The 19,734-nt window shown below is 40.7% G+C and overlaps 1 protein-coding gene across 3 annotated transcripts in view; it reads left to right on the top strand.

Moving 5' to 3' along the window:
- Nucleotides 1-13,224, top strand: part of SHROOM2 (shroom family member 2) — a gene marked incomplete at both ends in the record, with an annotated part of 128,334 nt that extends 115,110 nt beyond the window's left edge. Inside the window, 5 exons of one of the 3 annotated variants that reach the window (XM_080910785.1) lie at nt 1,010-1,201; nt 4,638-5,183; nt 6,602-6,764; nt 11,255-11,527; nt 12,958-13,224. In XM_080910785.1, the coding sequence (XP_080766911.1) occupies nt 1,010-1,201; nt 4,638-5,183; nt 6,602-6,764; nt 11,255-11,527; nt 12,958-13,224 (1,441 nt within the window). Of the gene's footprint in view, nt 1-991; nt 1,202-4,637; nt 5,184-6,601; nt 6,765-11,254; nt 11,528-12,957 lie in introns of those variants that run through there. The other 2 variants (XM_080910784.1, XM_080910786.1) reach the window with 2 other exon arrangements.
- Between the last annotated feature and the right edge of the window lie 6,510 nt (nt 13,225-19,734).

The following is a 19,734-nucleotide window of genomic DNA, read 5'->3' as shown; positions in this document are numbered from 1 at the left end:
TGTGTATATATGCATGTCCATGTGATATGATAGTATAAGGGAACGCGCTGTAAGTCATAGCTGCTTCCAAAATAAATAGTTGTTTTTCTCATTTCTCATGTCTAATTTTAAGGTTTTTATGACCAAATTGATTATTGGCCCATCTTAGAAAGGCCTATCCCAGTGTATATGAGCATTTCCCATATGCCATGTAAAAATATTACAACTTGAAGTAAATAGTCCCAAATATATTTGGTTCTGAAATTTTTCACAAAATCATGATTTTTCTTTTTTAGGGAGGGTATTTATTTTGATTATAGGGGATTGTTGAAGAAATGTAGTTGATATATACATATGTGTGTATACCAGATCTATGTATATGTGTCACTAATGCCTTATAATCCATATATAACATGTTCTACATATAGCCTAACATTTATTTAACATGTATTACAGATCACAAGTGGCAGTGGGCACAGGTGTTAGAAAATGTGTAGTCCTTAAAGTAACCCAAGAGAAAATAATCTAATTTGGATTTTTGCCTAATTTTATTCCATCATCTTCTAGACAAGCTGATGCCCAGAGTTAGGAAGTTAGTCTGAGAACATTGCTGGACCTATAAAACAGAACTCGCAGGCCAACCCCATATTACCCGAATTGTCCCACTCGCAGCAAGACCCAGAGCTCCACAGGAGGGCCTGGACTAATCTGAGACTCTACCTCGAAAATATACATACTGAGAGGAGTATACACTGGTGACTCAGGACCCCAAGTCAAGGATCGATCCCCTTTCACCCCTGCCTGCTCACAAACACACTTTGTGGTCAATGAGCATGGCCCTGTACCCTAAAGAAGCAGGCACACCTTAAAGGCCTTCACTGCCTAATCTTGAGCCAAGGAAGTACTAGGACCTACACAGCACACCTTCACCTGGTTATCCACAAGTCCTTACCAACATCATTTACTGAGTCCATGAATGTATATGTGTGACTCGACTGTCCCTCTCTTACAGCTCCTCTGTGCTCAGCAGTGCCCAGCAGCAAGACAGCCAGCATGTGAATGAGGACACAGCTTCCCCTCAAACAAAAGCCCAGCTCTCTTCCAAGTGTCAGCACCTACAGAAATCAGCCATGGAAACATCTCGCTCTCCTTCACCTCAGTTTGCCCCACAGAAGCTGACAGACAAACCTCCCCTTCTTATCCATGAAGACAACTCAGCAAGGTATTGTCTTATGACAGCATGCTATGTGTTTATCCCATACAGGCTTCAAGTGTTTGCTGCTGGGGTCTTGCTGCAGCTTCAGACACCGGGGTAAAACTCGGTCATGGAAGATTGTGTGGAGAATGAGACACAGCTCAAATGACCAGTTGTGATTTAGTGACATGATCCCCTTTGTCTGAACTTAATGCATTTTCGTTTGTCTTACTCTAATACATGCGGACTATGCATGTTTGGCCAGTGATGAAAATCAGATTTAGCCTAAGATCTTTAGGCAAAGTTGAGTAATGTCCAATAGTCTTCAAAATACTCCTTCCCTCTTTTTTGATTTTTGTTTGTTTTTTGAGACAGGATCTCAATGTGTAACCTGGGTTGGTCTTGAACCCACTATGTAGCTTAGACTGTCTATATAACCTAACCTTTCTTTGAACTCCTTATTCTGTTGCCTCTAACCTCCCAAGTTTTAACTGAGCTACATCCTTAGCTTCTCAACCTACCCCTTTAAACTCTGGAATGACTCAGATAAAAAGCTAAGTGCCATGGGTTACCTACCACTTTTCAAATTATTGGTCAGTGAGGTCTTACAGACCATAATAGGTTATTGTCATTGCTCTTGGTTACCTTCCAGAACATCACCCCTATTGCCTATTGTAGACGACACCACATACTTGAGCCATAAAGCATGGAGAAAACAAGTTGGTAATGACATTAAAGCTTCATTCCCACTGGCTAGCTTTCATAGTGCAAGGTGTTATGGATGATACTACTGGAGTAATCAACAACCTTACCCAGCTTTGAGCTCTAGGAATTAGAATCATGAACTGACAAGATATGCCTACTCATGCAGTCGTGACAGGAATGCTAAGGGAGACTTTAAGACCTGTTTCACAAAATGGAACTAGTGTGCCATAGACTTTAGGAAATAACTATCATTCTGCTATGTGGACATGGCATTAAACCCCCCCCTTAAGTACTTGTCTTTATACTCATAGGTTGGTACATCTCATAGTCCTCATCAGAAAAGCTTCTTTTGTAATAGATAGTAATTAACACAGTGATCCACAGCTTTTAAACATACAGAAAACATGAAACTTCTAAGTTTTCAACCCTAAATATCACAGCTCCTCTTCCTAAAGTTCATTGATCACTGTGGAAGAGTAGCAGAGGAAACAAACCACCATAGTGAAACTGATGTCCAGACAGGACAGGACTGTTGTGCACATGAGCTCACAGTAGCTTTGATTGCATGCACAAGTTTAAGCCACACAAATACCAGCATAAATGGAAGACAGGCTCACGAAGTCCCATCCCCTATCTGAGAAGCTGTTGGGAGAGAGAGAGTCAGTTTTCTTTCAAGATGCGGCCCCTAAGAGGCTACCCATACTCCAATAGATAGTCCTACACCTTTGCACATACTAACAGTACTAAGTGAACTCAGTAGTTTTAAAAGACAAAACAAAACATAAAATTGAGAACGAATAGTGGAGGAATGTGGGGTGGGTGTGATGAAAACATAAGTATGTCTTCTCAAACAATAAATAAGTTTAGAAATGACATCATTGATGTTATTGCATCTCTGATAAATGCCATGACCAAAAGCAACTTGGGGATGAAATGGTCACTTTCCCCTCACAACTTACAGTCCACCATTAAAGTTCGAACAGAAACTGAAGCAGGAGACCTTGGAGGGGAAAACACCACTATTGGCTTGCTCCCCACGGAATACTCAGCATGCTTTATTATACAACCAAGGACCTCCTGTCAAAGTGGGCTGGGACCCCCACATCAATCATTAATCATGAAAATGCTCCAGACTTGCCTATAGGCCAATCTGATGGAGGCACTTTCCATTTGAGGTTCCCTCTTCCCAGAGAACTCTAGTTTGTGTTGTATTAACAAAAATACCAATCAGCACCGTCTCCCGTGACTGTGTTAAATGCACAGCTTTACATGTGTGCCTCAGCTGTGTTTTATGTCTTAAATAGTATCATTTAAGCATCTTTCATTTGGTAGCATTGTTAGGGATCTGGAGAGAAGATGCTCTAGTCTGGTAGTTTCTGCTTTAATAGAACCCCACAGGCTGAGTATCTTAGAAACAACAGACATGCTTACTCCTGTTTCTGGAGACTAGACGACCAAGGTCAAAGTATGGCAGAATCAGAAAAGTGCTTCATAGATGGCACTTTCTTGCTGAGGGCTCGCATGGTAGAGGAGGACAGGAAGTTCTCTACTGTTCTTTAATAAAGACACTAATACCATTCATGAGGCTCAATTTCCATGACATCTGGAGGAAAGATCTCTATGAGTTTGATGCCATCGGTCTATATAGTGAGACTCTGTCTCAAAAAAAAGATAAATAAAACAACCAACTTACATATACTTTTTGTCTATAGCAGTAGGAAAAGCAATAAGATAACTTGTGTGGTAGACAAACTGTATAACTTTCTTGTGCCAGTCAGCTTAGGGTACTATAGCTTCTTAAGTCATTAGAACTAAACTGAACACAAATGGCTTTCATAGTGAAACAGCATCTTACACTAGGGCTCAAGACTTGTGTGGGTCTAGGAAGTGGCTTTTTGTTCTAGTGAATACTGTTTTGTTTTGATTTTTTTGTTTGTTTGTTTGGGTTTTTGGTTTTTTGTTTGTTTGTTTGTTTTTGGTGTCTTCTTTTGCTATTTATCACAGACTGGCCAGAAATTCGGCAATCCTCCTGCCTCAGCCTTCCTAATGCTAGGATTCTAGGCATGAGTTACTATGCCTAGCTGGAAACGTGTAGTTTTTAAACTACGTTTGTCCAGGGTGAGTCAATGAGACTAACCCAGAACAAGTGAGTTCCCAGCATGCTGCACTGTATCCCTCACAGGGTGGCTTTAGGTATCAGTATGTGGGAGACACATGACAAAGCCCCAGAGTGGAACGCATGGGTGGGGGTGCTCAGCAATAATTCTAAATACAGCACCTCTCAATATGTCTTTTAGGGATATGGAGGAATACCCAGGCATCTGCTGGTATGCAACAACTGACTTTTAGATTTGTGGTAATTCTGTCCACTGATGATGTTTCCTACAAAGGGAGAATTAATAAATGGTGCTGAATGCATTTGTATTAAAGCTCATGCCATACAGTGTTTGTCTTTTCCAGTGCAAGCCCTTGGGAGTTCAATGCCCATTTTCATAAGAAAACAAAAATGAATATTAAACAGTTTGCATATCATTCAGGATCTCTTCATTCAGTGCCTATAGATGTGTGGCAGAGTTTGAGTTGGACTGCTAGGCATCCAGAGACCATGTGAGGGGTCAGATGAGGACAATTTCCAACCTCTGCCTTTTCTTTCTATTTGGCTGGTTGACACTGGGTCTTTGTGTTGGGATCCCTGTGTGAATCGTGGGTGGAAATCTGTACATGTCAAGATTTCAGAGGACAGCCCTTGTCTTTGCAGAATCGAGCGGGTGATGGACAACAACACCACTGTGAAGATGGTGCCCATAAAAATCGTGCACTCAGAAAGCCAGCCTGAGAAGGAAAGCCGCCAGAGTCTCGCATGCCCAGCCGAGCTGCCTGCACTGCCCAGTGGGCTGGAGAAGGACCAGATCAAGACACTGAGTACGTCAGAGCAGTGCTATTCCCGCTTTTGTGTGTACACGAGACAGGAGGTGGAAGCCCCTCATAGAGCCCGCCCTCCAGAGCCCCGGCCACCCAGCACCCCTGCACCTCCTGTCAGAGATGGCTGCTCCTCCCCTCCCTCGATCAACTATGGGAAGACCAAGGAGAAGACCATGGACGATTTGAAGTCTGAAGAATTAGCCAGGGAGATTGTGGGAAAGGACAAGTCTTTGGCTGACATCCTGGACCCCAGCGTGAAAATCAAAACTACCATGGATCTGATGGAGGGAATTTTTCCCAAAGATGAGTACCTCCTAGAGGAAGCTCAGCAGCGAAGGAAGCTGCTCCCCAAAGTCCCCTCACCCAGAGTTACAGAGGACAAGTAAGTAGATGCCAAACACCATAGCTGCTTGTTTCTTAGTCCCTATCTCATAGGCTTAGAAGTGAAAGAAGGGACTTAGGGGTGTATTGATATTCATGATTGCTTCTACAGGGAGATGATGGTTTTCCTTGTGGTCTTTGGAATTTAGCACTCTTTGGTAAGATTTCAAATTACCATACCTGGATTTAGCAGAGGCAAGATGATACCCACTGCGGCAGCTAATGTCCTTTACTAACAGCTGCCATGAGAATGGGGCATTCCTGCCATCTAGTGGAAAGGCAGAGGGTATCATCTAATCTGCTAATCTCTGTATTTAACGTGCATATCATGTGCCTGTCATCCATTTGTTTTTGAAGTAAAGTCTAAGAAGCTTGGGCTCCCTAAAATTTGATCGTGCTACTTCAGCTTCCTGAATTTTTAGGATCGACCACCACACCTTCCTATCTCCCTTTCACCACTTTCTTGATAATGTTGAAATAGAACCCAGGTCTTCTTATATACTAAGTAAATTTGTCATCACTAAGTCACAAGCCACACCCATTTATTTTGTTTTGAGACAAGTTAACTGGACTGACTTTGAATTTACAGTCTTCCTGCCTTGGATTCCCGAGAGCTGATGTTGCACATATGTGCCACTACACAGAACTGTTTATCTTAGGGTGGTCTATACAGCTATCATGTAATCTTTACATTTAATTAGTCTGTATGCCTTTTGTCTCTGTGTCTTTCACCTACTTTTGAAACACATTACAAAGTCTGCCTCTAGTCAAAGAATGATATATTGAACAGCATTTTCTTTCATTAGAAATGTTTTTTGTGTGTTTAAATTTCAGTTACCTAGGGGCCGAGGATGCACCTCAGAAGTAAAGTACTTACCTAGAATGTGTAAGGTCTTGGATGTAATTCAAATTGCAGATGGGATAAGAAAAGCAGTTTTGCTTTCTACAGGAGACATGTGACAGTGTCTAAAGACATTTCTCTTTGCTATATCTGGAGGCATGCAGTTAGTACCTAGTATATGGAATCCAGAGGTTCTTTTTAAGATTCCGCAGAGCATAGGATGGCCCAAGGCATGTGTATGCACACACATACACACACACACACACACACACACACACACACACACACACGGTTTTAAAAATTACAACCCTATAGCCTGGGTTGGGGGAAACAACCAAGTATGAGAATACTTGCCCAGTATGGCAAGGTCTACAGTTTCCAAATTACTACTGAAAAACAATGATGACAGCATTGAATTACAGTCTGTGAATCTTGTGAGTATTAGTGGGGAAAGTTTTTTTATTTTTATTTTGTTTCTTAAAATCTTTTGTCCTTTCTCTCAGTGCCATTTGTTACAACCTAGGTTCAGAGAGTGTGCATGTGTCACATCTGATTAAAATCTTGGCCTCTTCACCCAGGAAACAGGACCCAGGTGTGCCAGGGGTTGTGTCCTTGGCCACCAATTCTGCCTATTACAGCACATCAGCCCCCAAGGCAGAGCTGCTTATCAAGATGAAGGACCTACAGGAGCCTGAGGAGTATTCAGCAGGTGACTTGGATCATGACCTTTCCATTAAGAAGGTAAGAAAGAGAAGCACAAGTCTGACATCAACTCAGTAGCTCCAACTCACAGCTATTTAGGTAGCTGAGGCAAAAGAATCATTTAGGGCCTGGAGTTCTGGACCAGCCTGGGAGAAATAGCAAGATCTGCCTTTATACAAACAAAATTCCCTGCCTCCTAAGCAGGGTGACTAATGCCTGTCATCCCAGCACTGAGAAGGCTGAGACAGAAGAGTGACAAGTTTCAATTAGTCTATGCTGCATGGTAAGTTCAGGGCCAGCCTGGGCTTCACAGTGAGATCCTTCTTCAAAAAATAAAAACAAACAAGCCTTCCCTCAAAATTGTATGCTGGGCCACTGAAAGGTAGGATCGACCGCTCACTTGTCACCTCAGCACAGACCTTGTACGGCATCTCTGAGGGCATTTGTGCTTGCTTTTCACAGAAGACGTGGACACGAATAAGCTGTTCATGCTTAATTATGTTCTAACCCTTCTACAAAACCATTGAGGATCCAACTGTAGACAGACTAGAGAAAGGAGCCCCCTCTCTTTAAGGGACCTTGTGTTCTCATAGGAATTATGTAAGGCTGCCACCACCACCACCAACAAAAAGATGTGTAACATAGGATTGGTAAACCTTACCTTTCTGCCTGCTTTTTTGGAAAAAAGTTTTATTGAAACATAGCTACATCCATTTGTTTACATATTGACTATTACTAACCATGTAACCTACAAGGAGTAAAATATCTCCTCTCTAGCCCATAATGGGAAAAGTTTGCCAACCCTTGATATTCTACATTAGGTATCAGACAGTTGGAATAGGCTGAATGAATCAAAAGAAATAAGTGCCTGATTGTAGAGACCCAGAGCTCAAGCCCCAGAAATGAGTGCTGTGTGAGGGAAAAGCGAAGCAGGTGTTAGATGCCCTATCAGAAGAGTTTGGTAGTCTTTGGGAGAAGCAGCAGAAGGTAAGGCTTCAGCTTTTTGAACTAGGAGAGAAGGTTGGAAATTAATTCAGGAACACATTTTGTGGCACCCATAACAGTCACTGCAAGCAATGGAGTATTATCTCTATGGCTGCCAACCTGGTAATTTGAAACATAGCATAGATTGATCTTAATTATGTTAGAAATGTTAGGGAGGGAGTATCATGAGCTATTTGTACATTTAGAAATCATTTCCATGTAGAGAATGATACATTTTTAGATTCTGAGAATTAAATATAGAGATGGGTGTTTGCTCTCTCGAGAGTTTTAATTAAGAGTATTATGTATTTTATTCTTGTTTTATGTCCATATTTTTCAAAACATCTTTCAGTTTTTGTCCTTATACAACAGAAGTCACAGAATTTGAAGCATTTTAATTTAGGCCACACTGTACATACGAAGAACTACTTTCTTTACAGTTAGGCCTTGTTATTTCATACTGCAATGCATTTAGAAGTGCATACCTGGACAAGGGCATAGCCCATTGGGAGAATGCTTACCCAGCATGTATTAAGCCCTGGATTCCTTCTCTAACACTCTACCCTACTAAGTATATCAAATATCTTTAAAATCCAGGAGTGGTGGCACATATCTATAGTCCTAGCATTCAGGGGGAAGAGGGAAGAGGATCAGCACAAGTTCAGGGTCAGCCTGAGATATATAACCAGGTTGTACACCATCCAGGGCTATATAGCAAGTCTGTCTCATAAATGCCACCGCCAAAAAAACATTTTAAAAAATGATCTCACCCACCTTTGTCTGTATAGTATTCTACCTATTTGCTCTGACAGGCATCAGGTGCTAAAATACTGTGTCACTAGAAGCAACTGCTTTGAGTCTGAGTGAATCACAGTTTGAACATTTTTATTATATTGTATTTATTTATATTCGGACACAGACTCGTGTTATATAGCCCAGGCTAACCTCTTACTTGTTATGTGATCCAGGCTGGCCTCTAACTTGTTGTCTTCCTCCTTCAGCCTCCTGGTTTCTGAGATTATATACCTGCAACAACACACCCAGCCAGACTTACATTTTTAGATAGTAAAGATTACTTAATTCTTGGGATGAAAGTACTCTACCCATGAACTGGATTATAATCCTCCTTTTAATTAAAACAAAAGTTTGCATGAGGGGCGAGTTCATTGTATGTGCTGTACACATATTTGTATTTGGTATACTTTAGTTTTTGAGACAGAGTCATGCTACATAGCCTTGTCTGGCCTGGCACAACATATGTAGCCCAGGCTGGTCTTAAATCTCTTACAATCTTCTGCCTCAGCCATCTCACTGCTAGACAGACATGAACAACTATATCCGGCTCCACATTTTATTTTTACTTTTCCTCTTTGACAATCAATGCTTGATGACTAGAGAGATGGCTCTTGGGTAAAATTCTTGCTATGGAAGCATAGGGATTAGAATTCAGAACACATATAAATATATAATGGGTGTGACAGTCAGCCTGTAATTTCAGTGTTTAGGAGACAAAAACAGGAACTCTACAGAGCAAGCTCACTAGCTAGAATAGCCCATTTGTCACTGTCTGGTTCCAAGTGAGAGACCCTGCTTCAATATAAAATGACAATCTAGAATGGCACTCATGTCAGCCTCTGACCTTCACATACATACATGCACATCATATATACATATAGTGGAGTCAGGCTACACCCATGATCCTAACATTGAGGTTGAAACAGGAAGACCATAAATTGGAGGCCACCCTGAACTATACAAAAAAAAATCCATTTTTAACAATAAAACACAAGAAGCAAAATTAGTGCTTTAAGGTTAGTAATATAGCTCAGCGACAGAGTACATGCTTAACATGTAAGAGGTTCTGGGTTTGATCCCCAGGACTACACACAAAAATAAGAATAATAATAAATAAAACTTATTCTTTCAATCAGTGCTTATCAGCCTTCCAAGTGCTGCTACCTCTCATACAGTTCCTCATGTTATGGTGACCCTCAACCATAAAATTGTTTTCATTGGTACTTCATAATATCGTTTTGCTGCTGTAAGGAATTGTAATGTGTTGTCTAATGGTCTTAGGCAACTCCCGTGAAAGAGTTGTTCTACCCCACCAAAGGAGTCACATCTCATAGGGTGAGAACCACTGCTTTAAAAGGCTTGTGTAGCCGGTGGGCTATAGTGTTATTGTTTACTGGTCTGTCTGAAGAAGATGGGTTTAAAAACAAATGTCTTGTGGTAGCTGCAAAACAGTATGAATGTTCTAAATCCATATTACCACACACTTAAAATGGTTAAAATAATATGTCTATATATTTTAGTGATGTGTGCCTAAGATGAATAAGGCCTAGAGTTATATCTCCAGCACTGCAAAAAAGTGAAAGTTGAAATGGTTTATGGTACATATAATTTTCCATTATAACGTATTTGTATTCTGGTCAGATCGAAGGCAGTAGATTACACTGGAAGATGTCTCAGAACATCACTTATATTCCTTTACATATGTTTGGGATAAGGTACTTGACAGACAATAGAGAAGGACAATTTCTTTTTAACCATGGTTTCATAGACTGAACACTCCCAGAGTAGGTATGACATGGTGGAGCAGAGCTGTTGAGCTCATCACAGTTATGACATAGAACAAAACAGCAACAGAAAGAACAAGATGCAGCAGCTCAGGTCATGCCCACTGTTTCAGTCCTCCGACCAGGCTCCACTTTCCCCAGTTCTACCACCTCCCAATAGTATGTTTTTCACATTCTGAAACAGTATATGGAGAAAATCATTAATTAGGTCAGAGCTTCAAGATCCAATTGTCTCTGAAAACATCCTTCTAGACACATTCTGACCTGTACTTTGTGTCTCTGATAACAAGTTTTCAGTCCGGTCAAGTTGACAATCAAGATTAACTATCAGACTTTGTGTTCTTTTCTTTTTTTTTAATCTTTGTGACAGGTTTTCTCTGTGTAGCCCTGGCTATCATGGAAGTCACTCTGTAGGCCAGGCTGTCTCTAACTCAGAGATCTGCCTGCCTCTGCCTCCTGAGTGTTGAGATAAAGGTGTGTGTCACCACTGCCCCAGTACCTTAGCTTATTTTAATGGTGCTGAGCCTGGAACCCAAGACCTCTTAGATACTAGGCAAATGCCTTATCACTGACATATATCCCAGCCCTTTTTTATTTTTAATATATATACACACATCAGAGTTTATATATTCGGTAAGTATAAACAATTTCTTTTAACATTTGTGGGGGGGTGCATCCACATACAACAGCACATATATGGAAGTTAGACTACAATTGTTGTGAGAATGGAACTCAAGTCTAAGATTTGGCAACAAGACCTTAGCTGTTGAACTACCTCTTTGGCTCATATAAACAAGGAAGCTTATATTTAACCAGGAGGCCTTCTCTTTCCACTGGTTTTACAACCCCTGCCCTATTATTATTTGATGATGCAAAGACTAACACACCCAACCTGGCTGAATTCTGCCCAAGCTGTATGTAATTTGGCCACACTTAAATATCCTCATGCCTCCCTGTGCCCTACAGCAAGAGCTCATCGACAGTATCAGCCGCAAGCTGCAGGTGCTCCGGGAAGCACGTGAGAGTCTGCTGGAGGACATTCAAGCCAACAATGCTCTTGGGGATGAGGTGGAAGCCATTGTGAAAGATGTCTGCAAGCCCAATGAGTTTGACAAATTCCGGATGTTCATTGGGGACCTGGACAAAGTAGTGAACCTCCTGCTGTCACTGTCAGGACGCCTGGCCCGTGTGGAAAATGCCCTTAATAATTTAGATGACAATCCTTCTCCTGGAGATCGGGTACATGCAAACATATCTGTCTGGGAAATGGGAATTGCTGAGAATCCTTCAGAGAGGCTGCCCTTAAGGTGCTAAGAAAGTCAGCTCTTAGAAGCCTCATCCTTTCTGTGCATGTCCTGTGTACTATCTAGAGTATGGCACTCTGATATATCTGAGGTCCATTCTTTTGGTTTTCTTTCAAATGACAGAATAAGCTAAGGAGATGCAGGGAGTCAGGAGCATTATAAGCATGTACCACCATGTGTACCCTCAAAAGAAAAGTATCTTCCTTTCTGGCTTTATGTTATAGGTTGTATTTCAGTCAAATGCTACATTCTTTGCATATAATGGAACTTAAGATCATTATTAAGGAAATACCTACCACACTCTCCTACCACTATCTCAGAAGCTTCAGGCACCTATGTGGTTTCAACAGCCCGAAACACATTTATAGACCCAGTTAATGTCTGCTTATTCTTCTGACTGGAATAAGTTGGCCTTACCTAGCCGCTTTACATGAAAATACCTTATTTGTTTTAAGCCTAACAAAGCAAGGTGCTCTCTGAAGCTTGTATGGTTATGGGCATGACAAAGAGAGTTTCTGGTTCAGGCCACATTTAATAACAGGTAATACCCCCTCTTTCCTGACCTCTTTCTGCCAGTCTCCATATGAAGACATTGAATGCATTCATCTCTTCCTTTCTTACCTTCCATCATCTTGGAGTTGGTAGGGATTCTATTGTGTATATTCTGTAAACTGTAAGCAGTGATTGTGAGTTTTATGTGTTAGAGACATGGTTGTCTGTCCCTCAACTCCAAGCAGGACACTGTAAGGAGTTAAGGGCTATTCCATTACAAACTTCCCAACAGTTCTGTTTTGCTTTTCTGTTCCTTTCATTGTCTTTGTAGCACCTGTCAAAGAGTTTAATTCTTCTCTGGGAAATGGGAAGTGGTGAGAGTCTTTGTGTGTGTGTGTGTGTGTGTGTGTGTGTGTGTGTGTGTGTGTGTGTGTGTGTGTGTGTGTGTGTATACACAAGCCTGTGTCCCCAAGCTCACCTTTATACCTTTATTACAGTATCCCCCTTTTTAATTTTGGGACTAACAGGTGTCCAAAGCCCTTTGCCCCTTTGAAGCATGTCAAAACTTTATAGTTGCTAGTCCCAGACTTTAAGGCAGATGGGAAGAAGAAAAAGGCACAGACAGAGAAAGGAAATGGAGAGAGGGCCTATGAGTGGCTTTTGGGGAGGGGCAGGGAAGAACTGTAGAGAAGCTAGCCGAAATTACATGTAGACCACATCCTAGTCACTCCTATGGGGATCCCATGTGGCTTCAAGGTTTCCATGAATATCTATGAGATAAGAGTCCAAAAACTGCCGTGCTTTTAAGGGGTTAGCAAGTCTCTGCTTTAGTCCTGCCTCAACTGGACTTTCTGTCTCCCTCCCCCTCAATAGCAGTCACTATTGGAGAAACAGAGAATCTTAACTCAGCAGCATGAGGATGCAAAGGAGCTTAAAGAGAACCTGGACCGTCGTGAGCGCATTGTGTTTGACATACTGGCCACCTACCTCAGCGAGGAGAACCTGGCTGACTATGAGCACTTCGTGAAGATGAAGTCAGCCCTCATCATTGAGCAGCGAGAGCTGGAAGATAAAATCCACCTGGGTGAAGAGCAGCTCAAGTGTTTGTTTGACAGCCTACAGCCTGAGAGAAGCAAATGAGAGGCCCATTCCTGCAGAAGGTGGACACAGAGCCTTGGAGATTAATGCCTGGGACTACAAGAGTGAACCCAAGCCTATTTGCCCATCTCTAAAAAGACACACTGTGGAGCCACAAGGCTAGTAAAAAAAAAAAGCAATAATGTCCTGCTACTATGTGATGATATATTTATGATTTTCATTTCTGTTGGTTTGCTGATCATAGTTTCATATCACATGTGATGTCACAGAATGCCAGGCTTTGCTAGTCAACAAGGGTTCACGAGCCCTCCTTTGCAGCAGTGGCACCATTCATTGTTCCTTCCTTTTGCAGATGCCAAATACATCCCTATGGTGCACGAGAGGAAAGACCCTTGTGATTTAGCCAGGCATGGGATGCTCTGTGTTCTGTCCTTGTTCATTTAACAACATGAGCATTCATCATTCTGTCATCATGACATTCTCTGACCCAGGAAAAATCAGTGATGATGATAACTTATCGATGTGTGAAAAATATGAACAGTTTCTTAGTAGTTAAAAACTAACTTTAAAATGAGCAACCTACGTATTGGATTCATACATTCCAAGATTAAAATGATCACATAGCTTGTGTGCATGTTTTTGGAACACCCCCAAACAGATAGCTAGTATCCTTCTTGCCACATCTTAAATAATTTCTAGCCAAATGATATTAATTGGTTAAAAGTGTGTCTACTAACAATGTTATTGCTTGCTCTTTATTTCCTGAGACTAATAGAATATTTTCAAGTTTCCTTCCCCAGAACACTAATTTGTGTACATGATCTTTAGTGGTAATCGCTCTCTTTTTTTTTTTTTTTTTTTTTTTTTTCCCTTTCTGTTACCATGGGTACATGCCACATACCTTAAGACTTAAGACTCCATCCAGTGGTCAGAGGTCCTATTACATTTGAAAGTTTTGTCCTTAACAGTTCAAATGTCAAGATGACAAATAGTTACTCATTAACGCTACACTGCCATCCTGTTGGTTTCCAGTTGACAGGACAGAGATTGGAAAAAGACATTTGTAAATCGAGTCTGACTTGTTGCTCATTTTGTGTTTGCTATTATTTGTTTGTTTTAGAAGAGTCTAACCCAGAGTGGCTTCAAACTCCCTATGTAGTCCAGTGACCTTGAACTCCTGATCCTACTGCCTCCACTTCCTGAGTTCTGGGTTTAGCAGCATATCCCACTTCGTGGATTCATACATCTATCTGATAAAAGATTTGCGTAAACAATTTCCAACACCCAACAGAAATGGTTTGAAAAAAGGTGGGCAAAAGACTTGACTAGACACTTCACCAAAGAGGATATATGTATGGCAAATAAACACATGAAAAATGTTCAGTTACCAATGGCGTGTATAACATACTTCTGTTAAATGTGTGTAGATTTGGTGTAGTTCAAAAGCTGTTTATGTAACTAAGTGCATGGTGAGTGATAGCAAGTCCCCCTGGTGACTTGATATGTAGGCATCACTAGTCTTTGTTCTATCAAGGAATTATTTCATTCGTATTTTCCCCTGAGATTGCAGCAGATACAAATATTTCCCTCTCTTAGCAGTAGCCACACCTTTTCCAAAATACACATGTACACTTACATCCATGTGTATGTGCATGTGTTCACATTCCCACACACAGTTGTCTTAAAGGACCAGAATCAATGCTTCTTGTGCCAGAGGAACAGACACTGACAACATACGCTCTGGTGAAGATGATAACGTCCTCCATACAGCTGAGTCAGGCTGGGCGGGGCGAGCTTCTGTACTGCAGACCTCGGATGGCATGGCTGACAGCGAATCACTGTCAGGCAGAAGAAAATCTTTGCAAAAGTGTTGATTTCTATTAAATGAAGCAATGTCTACCTGTTGAAGTCCCTGATCTGCTACTACAGACTCTTCTTCCTTTCACTTGGTCATCCCTTGCTGTGAATGTGGGTAATGTCAGAAAACATGATGCTGACTCTCCACAAACTTTCCAAGGAATTGCAGACTATTTTGTTTTTAATTTACACCAAGCTATTTACCTGTGGTTCTTTACCCTCAAATACAGTGTTGTGAACATTTTAATGATATATGTGTAACATGGAGTAATGGGATTTGTCTGTCCGTAACCTGCCTTTTCATGTTGCTTCAAGGTTGTCTGCTATGGGAAACAATATGTAGTGCTGTAGCATGCTTGTAATGAAACACATAACAATTATGACCTGCCTATCCATTCCCTACTTGCCTGTTCTATGTCTGGTTAGCAGGAACCCAAGAATTCCAGAGAGTCCATGTATATATGTCTATGAATTGTGATATTACTGCATAAGAAACAATCTGGTGCTAATGGTTGGTCCTTGGCATGCAAAGGCGTGGGCATGGGCACAGCTATGGAACTCTCTGTACATATACTGACCTTGCTTGTGGTCAGCTTTTGTGGCTTTACCCTGAACTCTGCCCTGGCAAATATGCACATTCATGCTTGATGCTTACCACACTTATCAACAGATCCTCTTGCTTGACTTTAACAAAATAAATAGTGTCTCTTCAAATGAAAGAAGAATGTCTTTATTTTCTATAGTAGAGTTTTGTAAAAATTATAAAATATGCCAGTGTTTGGCATGTAGCCCATGAAAAGAAGATCTGAGCATGGTGACCTGAGTTCAGATAGTAGCACTCCTACAGAAAATATCCTAAGCCAGGCACAGTAGTGATACCTGCAACCCCATTCCTTAAGAGTAGTGCATAGCTGGACCCACAGCACAGTTGTTCCTTCTATATAGTAGTGTCAAACACATCCCTAAAGGGGCATGGTAGATAAAATTTGTGTGATTTAGCTTGATGCAGGCTGCCATGTATTTTGTCTTTTCTATATCAACAGTGTGACGACTTATCACATCTGTCATAATTCTGTGATCCAGCAAAAATCAGTGGTAATAATTAATGTGTAGGAATGTAAATGGTTTCCTTGTGGTTAAAAACAAACTAAAATGAACAACATACATGTTGAGTGTACTCAAAGATTAAAATCTTAAGTGCTTTAACATATATTAATGCTATTTTTTAAATTAATGACATAGTCCTTTTTTAATGGATATTTTCTTACATTTCAAATGTTAATCACCTCCCCCTGTCTCCCACCCACTCCCTCCCACATCCTTGCCCAGGCATTTCCATATACTGGGGTATTGAGCCTTCACAGGGCCAAAAACCTCTTCTCATTGATTCTTGATAAGGCCATCCTCTGTTACATAGGCAGCTGGAGCCATGGATCCCTCCAAGTGTACTCACTGGTTGGTGATTTAGTCTCTGGGAGCTCTGGGGTTGTCTGGTTGGATGGTGGTGGTGTTCTTCCTGTGGGGTTGCAAACCCCTTCAGTTCCTTCAGTCCTTTTTCTAACTCCTCCACTGAGGACCCCATTTCTCAGTCCAGTTGTTAGTTGAGAGCATCTGACACTGTATTTGTCAGACTTTTGCAGAGCCCCTCAGGAGACAGCTATATCAGGCTCCTGTCAGTATGCACTTCGTGGCATCAGCAATATTGTCTGGGTTTGGTGACTGCATATGGGATGGATTTCCAGGTAGGGCAGTCTCTGGATGGCCTTTCCTACAGTCTCTGCTCCAAACTTTCTCTGTATTTCTTCTTGTAAGTATTTTGTTCCCCCCTTTAAGGACTGAAGCATCCACTCTTTGGTCTTCCAACTTTTTGACCTTCATGTGGTCTGTGGATTGTATCTTGGGTTTTCCTAACCTTTGAGCTAATATCCACATTTTAGTGAGTATATATGATGGATGTTCTTTTGTGACTGGGTTATATCACTCAGGATGATATTTTCTACTTCCATCCATTTGCCTAAAAAATTCATGAAGTCATTGTTTTTTTTTACTTTATTTTAAAAAAACAGATACATGTACAGATTATTAAAAGCATTTTAACATAAGTATATATGAATATATTTTTCACAGTACTTGTTTTTTTTTTTAAAGGTTTGATAATATGCATTGAAATCTTACTATTTACAAAGATCATAAAGTATATGTAAAACAAAACCTAACATGGAAATAGTCACAGTTTTTGGTATGTAAGATTAAACATAATTATTTTTAACTACCAAAAATTATTACTTTTCTAAGAAGGACTGAGGCTTCTACTGTTTGGCTTTTTTTTTTTTTTTTTTTTTTTTTGAGCTTCATATAGTCTGTGAATTGTTTTCTTGGGTATTCAGAGCTTTCTGAGGCTAGTATCCAATTATCAGTGACTGCATATTGTGTCTGTTCTTTTGTGACTGGGTTACCTCACGGAAGTCATTGTTTTTAATAGCTGAGTAGTACTCCATTGTGTAAATATACCACATTTTCTGTATCCATTCCTCTGTTGAAAGACATCTGTGTTCTTTCTAGCTTCTGGCTATTATAAATAAGGCTGCTATGAACATGGTGGAGCATTTGTCCTTGTTATATGTTGGAACATCTTTTGGGTATATATATGCCCAGGAGTAGAATAGCTGGGTCTTCAGGTAGTACTATATCCAATTTTTTTTGAGGAACCACCAGACGGATTTCCAGAGTGGTTGTACCAGTTTACAACCCCACCAACAGTGGAGAAGGGTTACTCTTTCTCCACATTCTCACCAGCATCTGCTCTCACCTGAGTTTTTGATCTTAGCCATTCTGACTGGTGTGAGGTAGAATCTCAGGGTTGTTTTGATTTGCATTTCCCTGATGACTAGGGATGTTGAACATTTCTTTAGGTTCTTCTCAGCCATTCAATATTCTTCAACTGAGAATTCTTTCTCTAGCTCAGTCCCCCATTTTTAATAGGGTTATTTGATTCTCTGGAGTCTAACTTCTTGAGTTCTTAGTATATATTGGATATTAGCCCTCTATTGGATGTATGATTGGTAAAGATCTTTTCCCAATCTGTTGTTGGTTGTTGTTTTGCTGTATTGAAAATATCCTTTGCCTTAGAGAAGCTTTGAAATTTTATGAGGTTCCATTTGTTGATTCTTGATCTTAAAGCATAAGCCATTAGTGTTCTGTTCAGGACATTTTCCCCTGTGCCTATGTTTTCTAAGCTCTTCCCCACTTTCTCTTCTATTAGAGTCAGTGTATTGGGTTTTATGTGGAGGTCCTTGATCCACTTGGACTTGAGCTTGTACAAGGAGATAAGAATGGATCAATTTGCATTCTTCTACCTGCTGACCTCCAGTTGAACCAGAACCATTTGTTGAAAGTGCTGTCCTTTTTCCCCTGGATGGTTTTGGCTTCTTTGTCAAAGATCAAGTGACCATAGATGTGTGGATTCACCACTTCCTGAGTAGCCTTTCTGATCTTTTAACTCTTCCTCATGGCCATGGCCTGTCCATTCTATCTAGCTTGCCTGATGACCTGGGCATCATGACTTAAATCTCCATCTTCATCCACAAATTTAATTGTTTTTCATGTAGCTAATTGTTACCAAGCATCTGATGGGATGGGTATTTCCTACTATGTCAGAAGAAGCATACATAATTATTCTCACTCTACCTTTTTTGACCATGTGCTCTTTAAAGTAGCTATTCTGGTTGTTTTGGAGTTTTGTGTTTTCTTCTTTTTGGTTTGAGTGTGTGTGTGCTCGAATTTTTGTTTTGTTTTGGTTTGGTTTTTGTTTCTTTAATCTTTTTCTAACTCTGTGCATTCAATAGATTGCAGTGAGGGAGCTGCTCTGCTGTGTATGAAACCCTGACTCAGAAGCAGGTCGTCTAGGAATGGTTTAGTGCCAGGTTATACACAAACATGCATTAAGCATGACAGGTGAAGTGGGCAACCCCATTTCCAGGGATGAATGGCTCTCCTCTCGAGGCAAGCTGTTTTAGACCTCCTTGATTACCTACTTGCTTATACTTACAGGTTTACATTGCTTAATATTTTCTCAGGCCACCTGACTGGGGACCAGAAGCCTTTCTTATTCTTAACTGTTTTAGAGCTAGCTTTCAGGCACAATCCAGAGAAATCTGTAGATGCAGTCATTGGTATACTAAAAATATATATAATTGTGTCTGCAGCATGGTTAACAGATCACTACTTAAGAGGAGTATCAGATAACTGCAAAATAGAGGATTTTGCTGTTGGATTTTTCTTTTGACAGAGAATTATTTATTTTTTTCTTTTTAAAAAATATATTTAATTGAAAGACCATGTAACTTGCCTGCAGACCTTTTCTACTCTTTCTGTTCCCCTAGACCATTTCTCAACCTTCCTTATGCTGTGACCCTTTAATACATTTCCTCATGTTGTGGTGAGCCACCAACTATAAAATTATTTTTGGTGCTATTTCATAACCATAATTTTGCTACTGTTATGAATCATAATATAAATATTAATGTTTTCTAATGGTCTTAGGTGGCCCCTGTGAAAGGGTCTTTCAAATCCCAAAGGGGTCATGATCCACAGGTTGAGAACTGCTGCCCTAGACCCAATTCCTCAGGCTTTTCCCCAAGTGCTGCAACAGAATACCAACTGCAGCTTCCCTTCCCCCTCTGGCCCCATGTGTGG

This window comes from Micromys minutus (genome assembly GCF_963924665.1).
Source record: "Micromys minutus genome assembly, chromosome: X".
NCBI classification, from domain to species: Eukaryota; Metazoa; Chordata; class Mammalia; order Rodentia; family Muridae; genus Micromys; species Micromys minutus.
This window is presented reverse-complemented; position numbering and strand designations above follow the sequence as displayed.